At 36.4% G+C, this 13,356-nt stretch overlaps 1 protein-coding gene across 1 annotated transcript in view; it reads left to right on the plus strand.

Annotated features, from left to right (window-relative positions):
• Positions 1 to 458: 458 nt before the first annotated feature.
• Positions 459 to 13,356, plus strand: part of eIF2A (eukaryotic translation initiation factor 2A) — a 143,227-nt gene continuing 130,329 nt past the window's right edge. Inside the window, exon 1 of the mRNA XM_089104712.1 lies at positions 459 to 611. Within this exon, the coding sequence (XP_088960838.1) occupies positions 593 to 611 (19 nt within the window). The 5' untranslated portion in view covers positions 459 to 592. The remainder of the gene's footprint in view (positions 612 to 13,356) is intronic.

Genomic DNA, 13,356 nt, shown 5'->3' on the forward strand with positions numbered 1-13,356 from the left:
CAGATACTGTCCAGTAGGACCAGCATATATTGTAGGCTATATCCTACCTCTACTGGCAGGAACTTCACCCTCCACTGAAGGTGTAGCTAGCCTTATCTCCACCTTTAGAAAAGAAAGAAGCAAATAAACCAAAAAGTAAAAATATCAAATAAATAGTTAAAGAAATGAAAATGTCCAAGCTGTGTTTACTGTTTAGCCTACCTGATAGTCCAGTCTCCCTGGAAACTTGGTCCCACGCCTTGACCAGCTGAATCTTGTTATGGTGGTCTTTTATTGAAGAGCAATTCTTGAAATCGAATTGATATTATCAATTTTTCAACAGTTTCCATTTCTATAAATATCAATTATTCTTGAAGTTGCTAATCTGCATGCGTTTTTCCGCAAGTATTGAAAAATTTCAACGCATGCGGATTTGCGTTTTTCCGCAAAACCGCAACAAAAAAATCTTTGCGGAATCCGCAAATCCGCAACGATTTTCCGCAATCCGCAGCATGTGGGAACGAAGGGTAAAACGAGGACTGTCACAAGGCGAAAAGCCAGAAACTGACACATAATTAACTCAGTTCCATAAGACCTGAACAATAAAAATTTCATGAATCAAAAAATTATATGTGAGTTATTTCAACAGTTTAGATATAACGATTCCATTACTGGCATAGACCTAGGTTAACATACTACTCAATGTCTTTTTTACACTTTTTCTAATAGGCCTAGGCCTATATAATACAAATTTTATTTGCAAATACAATCCTTATATGACCATCCTGTATATATCCCTAATTAATATAGATCTGTGTTGCTTTGCAACTGTTGATCAGGGCTGTTCCTAGGGCTGGTGGTGCCCATGGCAATAGGCCTAATAATGATGTTGCCCCTTCCAGCTTAAATATAAATAAAAAGCATCAGAAGCCCTTGCTGTGTGGTATCCCAGCAATTGGGTAAATATTTACCAAATCATATTATTGACTTACAAAGTAAACATACTACTCAATGCCTTTTTTTATGCTCTTTCCAAATATAATAATAAATGAATTTTACCCCCACCCCTATATATACAAATTCAGGGTATAGGCCTATATTTGCATATTAGGGGGGTGGGGGTATATTTCTTTTCTGATGTAACTAGGAGGTAAGTTTAAACTTTACCCCCACCCCCCTAATGTGCAAATATATAGGCTAACCTGAATTGGTATATATAGGGGTGGGGTAAAATTCATTTCCATTTTTTTTGGAAATTATTATATTATATTTGGAAAGAGCATAAAAAAGGCATAGAGTGGTATATTCACTTTATTTTTAAGTCAATAATATGATTTGGTAAATATGTACCAGTAACTGTACCTAGGGCAGCTTGTTTTTGTTGCCCCCCCCCCCCTTTGAGTGGATCTTCTAATGACAAAGGTCTCAAAAATCTACTCTACTGAAAGAGACATGCTTGAACAAAAAGAGAGATATTTTGAGGTTTCAAATTTTTATTTTCATTGGTAAATTTACATTTCTCAACATAAGTTATTTAGGGTAAAATTGTATAGCCTAGGGCTGCATCACTTGTTGCCTTTTCATGCTGTTTCATAATTCAACACTTGCTTCAGTAAAATTCTACTTTAGCTACTTTTGGTTATCTTGAAAATGGGTTAGGTTAGGAAAATAAAACTTAAAGAGATGAGTCTACAGGCTAAAGTATGTCCTGGGAAGATTTTTGAAGTACCCACCCCCACTCCTTCTCCCTCTAGAGGGTCCAAAATTTGCCTTCATGACAGGTCTATACTATAGAAATTTTTGACAAAACAACATTTTACCTTAATTTTCAGTTATCAGTTTCTTTTTCTCTGGCTTTAGTTTTGAAAATGCAATTCCTGTTATTTGAGTAGAATTTTAAGCCATACAGTATCAATGTTTTTTTTGTCTTTTTTTTTAAATTTAGTAAATGTATTTGCATATCTTTAAAACAATATAAATTGGGATTGAGCAAAGCTGTGAAGCTGAAAACAATTTTGTTGTACTTCATTTAAGCCAAAGATTTATTTTGCAAGGTTTCACTTTTATAACAGATATATTTTTAAAGGTCATCAAATGTAAGGATCCTCTAGAGAGAGAAGGAGTGGAGGTAGGTACTTCAAAACACCTTCCCAGGACACACTTTAGCCTGTAGACCCATCCCTGAAAGTTTCATTTTTCTAACCTAACCCCTTTCTAAGTTAGCCAAAATTAGCTAAAGAAGAATTTTAGCCTTGCTTCTAAGGGAAATTATGTTTTAAGCTTTTAATAGTGCCTCAAAAGATGAAGAAGGCAGTAAATTTATAGACATTTTCATTACTAAGCTGTGAATTAGGTGAACATACAACTTATAATCCTTTTTTATGCTCTTTCCAAGTATAATAGTTGTTTACTCAGAAATTCAGTTTTAAACCTTTTATGGACCATCAAAGATGATACCTTGCTCTCCTATTTTTGGCTATAAAAATTGTAGTTAACACATTTTAAGCACAGATCCACTATAATTTACCCCCTCTCCCTCCTCCCTAATGTGCAAATATATAGCCCAAATTATGTGTTTCCTGGTTATTGGTCTTGTCACAGTTGATTGAATTTACTGGTAGGCCTAGCTTGCACAGGTTTGAACAAGAGTGACACTAATGGCTTAAAGTAAACACAGCAGTTTTTCTAAGATTTATAAATTGTTTATTCAGTTAGATCATGATGAATTAATGCCTATGGATTAGTCATTTTAGCAAAGTGGAATGATAATCAAGTAGTTAGATTTTGTCTAATATATCAACACTTTCCTATAGCAAAAAAAGAGAAAAAGGTTACATCCTTAGGGGGTCATAAACTGCTTAAAATTTCATTTCTGAGTAAAACAACTATTATATTCAGAATGAGCATAAAAAAGGCATTGACTGGTATGGTAACCTAATTCATAGCTCAGCAATAGAAATATCTCCAAATTTACAAAATAGTCCATAATAACCAAAAGTTAAAAAAAATGTTTCTAAAAAAACTGTTTAGTTAGAAATAATTGCCATTTGTAGCTATTTCAGAAATGATATTATTATTTTCCTTAGTCTTAGTAGTAAAATGTTATTTTGGAAACAAATTAGAAGAAATTTTTCAAAGAGCATGAAACACCTTAAAAAGGGTGTCACAGCAATGCCCTTTTTGAAGAGTTTCTTGCTCATATTAAAAATTTCTGCAAATTTGTTTTCATAATAACATTTTAGGGTACTTGTCTGTTATAGTGCTTATGTTAAGTTCTTTATCTATTGATGCACTGTAGAACCAGTTTCTTTCAGCTTAGTGTGAAATAAGACAAAGAGAAGTGACAGAATAGATAGTAAATATAATTTGGGATATATATTTGCATATCAGGGGGGGGGGGTAGGAGTAAAGTATTTGGACAGTGTGAAGCTAGAAAACAATTTTTACTACATAATAAGCAGAATAATTGTACTTAGTGTATTTTGCATGCACAACTGCTATAGCCTACTTTACCCCCACTCCCCCCTAATGTGCAAATATATAGCCCAAATGTGTTTCTAAAGGTGTGCATGTAACTGAACCCCAAGCAACTGAACCCCTGTAACTGAACCCCCATATAACCAAACCACCATGCAACTGAACCCTCATGCAACTCAACCCCTGTGCAACTCAACCCCATTTAACTAAACCTCCTTGTAACTGAACCCCTGTATAACAGAACCCCCATGCAACTGAACACTTATGCTACTGAACCCTCTTGCAGCTCAACCACCATACTTATATTGGGTAAAACACAATAGGGTTATGAACCATAGTTATTTAACTATGGTATAGTTATTTAACCTTTAAACTGTTTTAAATAAAATGGCTGTCCCAAAATTTAGATCAGATGTATTTGGGGGAAAAATAGGGTGGGGTTGAAGCCCTCCAATCAGTTTTAACTCTGAAAAAGTGCACTTGAAATTTTGATTTCCAATCAAATGAAACCCTCCCCCCCCCAAAGTTCATACAATTTTTTTCTACAAAAACCTTATGTGTTAGCAATGAGCAACTAGCTTAACTTACAGCCCTTGCCCCAGATGCTGCTGGTGGGGCTGTTAACCCCAAAGGCATGGTTATTTGATCTTCAGACTATTTAGAACAAAATTTTTATTTTTATTTTGATTGGATGTATTTGGGGGGGGGGGGGATGTTGGTTAAGAGGGAAATGCTGATTGTCCTGTGATTACCTTTGATTCTTTGAAATTGAACTTGAACTTTCAATTTCCAATCAAATGAGCCTCCTTCAAAGTTTTTACGATCATCCCTTCTATAAAAACCTTACATTTTAACAATTGGTAACTTGCAATAACATACAGGTGTATCAGGCATATTTTTTGGAACAGCTTAGCATATCAAGATGAAACTTTTGGGGCATCTACCTGCTACTACTGCTATTAATACTGCTACTACTACTACTAATTCAACACTATTATTACTTCTACTGCTCCTACTATGACCTCTGCTACAATTAAACTTGTACTATTAAGGCTACGCATATCAAGTTGAATATTTGACAGAATGAAGTATTTGAGGTGGAACTTGAACTAAATCAAAAGACGCTATGTGCATGCAGATTTTCAAGATGGTGTATCTCAAAAAGGCATTTGTGTATTAAGTTGGAACTTTCAGAGAGTGCTTAAAAGGAAAGTCAATTCACCAAAAGAAAATATGTGCACGCTCAGGTCTTGATTTACCACTAGGTCCCTAGGCCCGGACCTAGAAGTCCATAATGCTAGCAGGAGCAATAAATTATCACTGAGTAATTTTTTTCTGACAAAAACTGGACTGATGTGATTTATTGTCACCAGGTGCACTCTGCCACCTTGCTGCCTATTCACAGAAAAGTGACTTTAAAACAATACAGGAGTTCCATGGTCACTTATAAACTGTCAGATGTCTCCCAAGAATGGTAGCTGAGAGTTTGGTATTACCCCTCTCTTTCATCACTTTTTGCTCATCAGTTGTGTTCTGTTAATGCACAGTTACATGGTTACATGGTTGCACACATTTACAGTTACATGGGGGCTCAGTTACAGGGGGGTTTAGTTAAATGGGGTTGATTTGCACAGGGGTTGAGTTGCACGAGGGTTGAGTTGCACGAGGGTTGAGTTGCATGAGGGTTCAGTTGCATGGGGGTTCGGTTATACGGGGGTTCAGTTGCACGGGGGTTCATTTACACGGGGGTTTGAGTTAAATGGGATTGAGTTGCATGAGGGTTCAGTTAAAGGGGGTTCAGTTGCATGAGGGTTCGGTAGCACGGGGGTTCAATTATACATGGGTTCAGTTACAGGGGTTCAGCTACAATGGAACCATTTCTAAAGTATTATATTTTCATCATATTTTGCAATATTTCATTAAGATTAATAAGAGAAACAGGTTCTCCTTCGATAAAGAACTTAACATAAGTGCTATAACAGACAAATAGCCATTTTAGTGTTTAGAGTAATGAAAATATTCACTATCATTCAATGTCTTGGCTAGACATTGAGTTCTAGACTCTAGAATTCAATGTCTAGGATTTTCAATTACAGCCAATCAGAAAGTGTCAAGTTCTACTATTTTCATCATTTATTTTTACATTTTTTAAACTGATATTGAATTTTTGTTTTCTCATTAATTGTTTTTTTTTTCATTATAGGCAAATATGCAACACCAGACATAATAGTGAAGCACACTAAGGCAATTGTTTTGCTTATCTCATCCATTATCTTGTGACAGTAAAAATAGGGATTACAATTTTGAAAGTTTTGCCTGCATAAGCTCTCTTGATTTGCTAGAAATGACAATTTGAAACTAAATTTGGAGTTTTAGCTAAGCACCAAATTTTACTTGTGAATGGTTATTGCATAATATTGAATTCTGACTAGAAATGTGTCTAGACATGGGATTCTAGCTAGACATGCTTGTGAACCCTGCTTTAGTCTCTTTTAATTTGATTGCATAACTACAATTCCTATGGTCTTAGCAGACTTTTAAGCCATATCAAGAAATTGTTTTTCCAAATTTACAAGAATAGTTTTATAAATCTTCAAAACATGATAAGTGTGGATTGAGCAAAGGCCTTAGGATCAAAACCCCTTTTGGGGTCTTATTTGAGCAGATTAGGCTGCAAGAAATTTGTAAGGCCATCAGAGATCAGTCCCATTTGGGAAGGGGGTGGAGATAGATACTTTAAAAGACCTTTCTAGGCTGTCAATGATTTTCTGGATTAATTCCTGGGAGTTCCATTCACCTAACTCAATTACTTTCCAAGATAACAAAAAGCTGGTACTAGTCTAGTGCATGACCCATTCTAAAAAAAAACACTATAAAAATATCATATCTACTATAGACATTCTAAAATACTCAATTACCATAATTTGCACTTCAGAGCAAAATTAAAGCCCATACTGGATCTGTTGTACTGTATTGAGAATAGTAAATTTTCAATACTGTGTTAAGGCCCAGTGATATGCCATAAGAGAGGTCTGCTGGGGAGATTCAATTTAAGCCCACTGTGACCACACAGTAGGTATAACAGTGACCACTAGGCATTTGCTCATTTCCCCCTAAACCTATTGTCTCTTGGCACCTAAGCGCAGTGTTTACAATAATTTTCATGCATAAATTGGAATTCACTAGACTCTGGTTTTGTTTACCTCCTGGATTAATTCTCTAGTGTCTATATGGTGGAGTTTGAATTCTGAAGAGAGATCCTTTCTCTCTGATCCTTTCTCTGAATATATTCCTAATGTTGCAAAATGTAGCACCAAAGCCTGGATCCTTGGGAATAGCACAGCCAATGCCCCACTGGAAACCAAGCTGATTTTTACCATCTTTTGCAACACAAGTTAGCAAAGGTATGAGAGCATAGTTGAAAACTTTATTCAGACTACAGGCTAGAGTGTTATAGGTCAGTATGAGTTGCAGGCATTAGGATCCTTTCCACGTTTCAAGATTGACATGAAAGACAAAAAAGATCTAGTGTCTCTTTTATTATACAGTAAGTAACAGTTGATGAAACCAGTATTTCCAATGACCAAGAATAGATCATATCTGACCAAGAACAGATCAGACCAAAAACAGTTCAGATCAGACAGAGAAAAGATCAGATAAGACTGATAACAGATCAGATCAGACCAAGAACAGATCAGTCCGACCAAAAATAGATCTTATCAGACTGAGAACAGATCAGATCAGACCATGAAAAATACCCAAGTTTTAGGAATGCAAAGCTTTAAGTCAATTTCTTAGAATTTCCTTTCTGTTGAAATAGCAGCAATACCCAACATGGACACTAGTTATATGAAAATTAAGGGGAATTATAGTATTTTTTAGATCTATGGAGGGGCTGATGGCCCTATGTGTGCATGCTTGAACAGATATAAATGGAGGAATTTTTTTGAAGGGGGGGGACATTTTAGGGAGACAAAATTTAAGAAGTTGTTGTGGAAACTTTGAAAAGGGATCATTCAATTGGAAATTGGAGTGTGCCCTTTTTAATAGTCGAAAGTGATTGGAAGGCAACTAACACCCCTTCCACGCCCACCATTTCCCAAAACACGTCCAATCAAAATTTTTAGATAGCCATTTTGTTCAGCGTAGTTGATTTCCAGATAGAAATTATGTTTTTGAGGAGGACACTCCCCAGAGAGAGAGAGAGATCTGATTTCTAAGAATATGGCTCTACATATTTCGATGATAAAGCTTAATATTATTATTATTATTATTCATTTATTGCCCGTCAAAATAAGGTACAAAAGGTACAGTAGACGGAGTAATCACTAAAAAAAAACAAAAAGAAAAAAAGAAGGACACAAACACACATTGAAAATTCAAATACATGACAAGAAAAAAACTCTTCATTACATTAATACAAACAATGATGCTAACAAAAGGATGATTAAAGTTTCTTTTAAAACGGGAGAGAGAATTATTAATACTAATATTATTATTATTATTATTAATATATTACCCGTCAAAAAAAAGGTACATATACGGAATAATCACTAAAATGAAAAAAAAAAAAAAAATTGAGAAAAAAAAAATTCATTACATACATTACATTAATACAAAAAAGCTATTGTGAACAAATTGGTTGCCATGGATGATTAAACTTACTTTGAAAACGGGATACAGATTTAATAATGCTAATATTAGGATCAGTTAGCTTATACAAATGAATAATTTTACGGTTTCTTGTCCAAGGTGGCAAATGTAGAAGATATTTAGCAAGCTTGAAGAAGATGGATCGTAGGTGCTTTTTATCTGTAACTGTAAAGAATCTCCAGAAAAGAGCAACGTAAAGCGGATATAGAAGGGCTGTGGTGTTGTAAATGGATGCTAGAAGGTAACGGTTGAGACGTAGTCTGCTTTTTACGAGTACAGCGTAAGAAATGCTAATTTTACGCTCAACGTGAGAAATCAGCAAACGACGTGTGTGGCCTATAGATGTGCCAATTGGAAGGCCCAGGTATGTAATATGGTCTGCGGGTTTAACAAGAGAACCGTCCAGATTTAGAAGAGAAGTAGAGGGATTTCGCCAATTGAAAAGGATAACTTTGGATTTCTCAGGGATAAAAGACAGACCAATTTTTGAATATTCATCTTTGAGGATTTTGAAATTCTGCTCAATGCGCTGGATCGTATGGCTGAAATTCAAGATGTCATCAGCATAACAAATAAGAGACATATTGATTCTCCCAAGAATGCATGAAGGAAGACACTTTGCCTGAGCTTCAAGGACACTATTATTGAACAGGGTTGGTGAAGTGATAGCTCCCTGTCTAGTCCTTTTCTTAACAAAGATGGGGTACTGAGGAATCACAAGCATATTCGAGGCATTCGAAGAGTTTGGCCTCACACAAGAATTAATGCAAGTATATCGGGATTGATGAAGAGCCGATTGCAGGGGAAAATGGGATGTAAGTTTTAAATGCACTCTTAGATTCCTATATAAATCCCTGAGAACACGGACAACCGATGGGTTTACGCCTCGCCTTGCCATATGAAGAAGCATGGATGAATGAATTATGGAATCGAACGCATGTTTAACCTCCTGTCCGGCGAGGATCATACTTTCTCCCAAAGATTCAGCGTCGGCGAGGGCTGTAAAAACTGCTGTAAGAGCATGAGAACAGCCAAGATTAGCCTGAAAACCGAACTGATATGGGGGAACGTAACATTTCTGTCTTAACTCATCAAGAAAAAGAAGCTCGAAAAGTTTGCATATTTTTTTTTTTTTTTTATTCCAATATTCACGGCGCCAGGTACTTCAAAGTATCTAATATGCCGCTATTCATTTACCTCTTTCAATGGCCTCGAGGTTTTAAATATCTATTGAACCTTCTTTTGAAGGTGTCAACAGAGGGATTTGCAGGGAAAATATCCCCAGGAAGATCATTCCAGATAGTAGTGCAATTTATTAATGCTAATATTAGGATCAGCTAGCTTATACAAATGAATAATTTTACGGTTTCTTGTCCAAGGGGGCAAATGTAGAAGATATTTAGCAAATCTGAAGAAGATGGATTGTAGGTGCTTTTTATCTGCAACTATAAAGAATCTCCAGAAAGGAGCAATGTAAAGCAGATGTGGAAGGGCTGTGGTGTTAGACATGGATGCTAGAATGTAACGGTTGAAACGTAGTCTGCTTTTTACGAGTACAGTGTAAGAAATGCTAATTTTACGCTCAACATGAGAAATCGTAGTAAGAAGGTTCAACGTGAGTAGGTGTGTCATGGTATCGTCAGCAAAATGATGCAGAGGGTTTGCGAGGTTGTTTCCCATGTCGTTTATGTAGATAAGGAAAAGCGTAGGTCCCAAGACACTGCTCTGGGGTACCCCTGCTTTCACTGGATATTCGCGGGAAATAAACCCGTCAAGAACAACCCGCAGTGAACGATCGGAAAGAAAGCTCTCAATCACTTTTAACAGACATCCACGAACACCATACACATAGAGTTTCTTTAGCAGGCCACGGTGCCATACTCTGTCAAAAGCTTTCGCAATGTCGAAGGATAGTAGCCTGATGTCGTATCCCAATGCCAGTAGTTCTATCCACTCCTGATACTGGGCCACTAGGCAGTCTAATGTTGAGCGTTTCCGGCGGAATCCATATTGGCGATCGCCTAGGAGGTCATTTGATTCCAGGTACTGATGAAAATCATAATGACATAATGACTAGGTGGTCATTTGATTCCAGGTACTGATGAAAATATCATAGTAGAGACGGTGATGGGACGGAAAAAGGAACATTTGCAGCTCAGATTTCCCTTTGTTGGGAATCGGAGACAGATCACCAATGCAGAACGAGGATGGAACAATACCTGTGACAAATATCATTTGCATGAGAAGGCTGAGGTGACGCACCAATAGATAACCTCCATTAATGATGTGTAGAGTGCTCACCTTATCTATCCCATAAGACGCTTTCTTTTTAAGTTGGGATATGGCTTTTATAACAGCGTCACAAGTAACAACAAAATCAAGGTCAGGAGATTCATCAATGAAGTTGCAGAGCTCGTCACAAAATTGTGACTCTAAAACAGGATCAGGCTCAGAAAATTTATTTGAAAAATGGGATATCCATTCGGACAAAGGAATGTCATTCGGGTCTGGCAAATTGGAGGAGATAGTACGAGGTAATAGCCTCCACAGTAGATCAGGTGAATTCCTGACCTTCTCGGGGTAAAGGGTCTGCATTTTAGATGGACGAAGAGCAAGTTCTTTAGTAAAACTTTTTTGATACTTTTTTTAGTTTCTTGACTATTTCTAGACAGAAAACCAATTCCTCCATATTTTGTACTGAAACTTAGCACGGTCACACACTTCGTACAACGCTAGATTTCCCGAACACTCAGGAGCTTGTGTGCCAACACGGATGTTTTAGAGGAACTACACCTTTTTCAGCACACAAAAGTGCATGGCAGATTTCTGCGGAGTAGATATCAAGAGTTAATCTCACCTCACTAATGTCTTTATTAGAAGACTTTTGCAAAAGATGAAATGGAACCTGGTTCTTGTTAAGGATGCAATCTGAACTTTTAATGAACTGAGATGTGTAAGTTTTATTCCAATCATGACAAGTATACCACTTGTCCCGGTGAACAGTATGAGCCTGTAACACTGGAATTTGAGAAGCTTCTCGTTTAAAATTAGAAGCAATAGGAATGTGGTCTGAAACTTGAAATTTGGAAACTACCTCAACACAAGGTATATCAAGGTTATATGACACAACATGGTCAAGGTTAGATGTGCAAGAGGAAGAATGAATGTAAGTAAACTAAGCAGATTTCTGTTGAACTTTAAAATCATCACCAAATATTCCTAATAGTGAAGAAGCACAGATAGAAGCTGAAGACAACTTGCGATTTAAATCACAATTAAAATCACTTACGATCAAACAATGGATTTTCAGTTTAAGGACAACACAAAGACAAGAGCTAAGTTTACTAACTGCTAATGCGAAATCTCTCTCCGAATCTTCATCTTTGTAATCTGTGGGTAAATACACATTTATTATTACGCACTCACGTACTCGAACAGCTAAAAAACTATCACTAGAAAAGAAAACACTAGAATTAAGATTCGATGCTACATAAGTAGCAATACCACCGGAAGCTCTGCCTTTAGAAGCACTAAGTTTAGCTGGAACCGAAAAAGTTTTGAAAGTGGCATTAATGTCAAGTAAACTATGGCTGTGGTTGGTCAGGAAATGTTCCTGCAAACACAGAATATCATGATTAAGAAGTATATTTTCAAGAATAGGTCTTTTTTTATAAGACCATCATTAATGTTCCAAGAGAGAAAACGAATATCCATTTATCTACTTAGCTGCCCGTTTATCAGTTTGAGCGTTGCCAGGGCCTTTGATACTATAACAGGTGTGATTTGACTCTTTACATATAATGCAAAACACGTTCTGAACACATGGATTATCCCTAGTGGAAGAGTGCTCTGTCGAACCACAGCGAGAGCACAGTTCTGCGTTCTTACAATCAGCAGCAAGATGTCCTTGTTGATGGCATCTGAAACACCGTCTAGGTATGAATATGAAATTCTGGACAGTTAATTTTTCATAACCCATCTTCACAGAATTTTTCAGAAAGGAATTGAGATCATTCCGTTGTTCAAAATAAACACGTGTAGACACGTGACTTGCCGTACTGTAAAGCTTTGACACACTTTGGAATAATTTTCTCTAGATCTTTTTCATTCGTTTCTGTCGGTACGCCTTTTATTACACCGATGAAGGCGGGAGATTTAAGAGAGGCTAAAAGGCCAGGTTGGAACTTTTTCATCTGGTCAGCAATTGAGGAGGCAGCGGGTTTACTTTTTATGACAATTTTCCATTCTGATGAAGAACATTTCACCTCTGAAATATCATTTGCAGCTTCAGAACATATTTTATCAATAAAATCTTTCCTTGATAGTGGAGATGAAAGATTGGACGGTAATTTTTTAACACAACAGCATAGGTAGGAGGATTGGATTGGTCCTTGGTGCAAGACGACTGAGCGGAAGAGGGCCAGACAGAAGTTGCCTGTACTGTGAGATGTTGCTTACTTAGCTCAGACAAACTGTCAATTTTACGGGAAAGTTCATTCATGCGACAGGTTAACGTTGCAACGATCGCATCACCAATTGTTGGAATTTCACACGGTGAGTATATCACGAATTTCGGGATCTTACGTTTTTCTTTCGATGCCGTAGATAACCACTTACAAATGTCAAGGACATTTTCATCGTCTTTTTGGCATCTAATTAAACGTGTTCCAACTTCTAGCACCTGATGTAAAACCTCCTTTGCCTTTAGATTGGTTTCATGATGGAAAAAGCTTCCCGACTTAGCAATTATTGTCTCTACTTTAATACCATCGATCATCGATCGAGAAATGAAATTCAATATTGGATTTAAAATAATATTCAAGTCGTCCATTATTTCATAATTGCACTTAAGGTAATAATATTCAATAGATTAAAGTCCACTCCAAATCAATGCCAAAAACCATCGCCAATATAAACTCAATCCAATCAAACATTGTTTTCAAGGTCACTGAATTAATGAGATTTCAAAATCTAAAAAAAAATAATCTCACACTGAATCTAGGTCAGGAATTACAATCACTTACATTCCTTATGAAATATACTTGGGTTGCACAATAAATTATCCTTTTCGTCACTTCAAATATAGTCTGATTACGAAGGCTATTTATTTGGTTAGATGTTCACAGCACGGGAGGGAATAAACTTTGGCTGTAGGAATATGAACAAAACTAAGATAAAACAATGAAATTCTTACTTTCTAATATGTAGGATGATCCTATTAATCAGACTATCATGTTTCTTCTAATT

This window comes from Artemia sp. Qi Xiang Cuo, chromosome 2 (assembly GCF_049724085.1).
Source record: "Artemia sp. Qi Xiang Cuo chromosome 2, ASM4972408v1, whole genome shotgun sequence".
Classification (NCBI taxonomy): Eukaryota; Metazoa; Arthropoda; class Branchiopoda; order Anostraca; family Artemiidae; genus Artemia; species Artemia sp. Qi Xiang Cuo.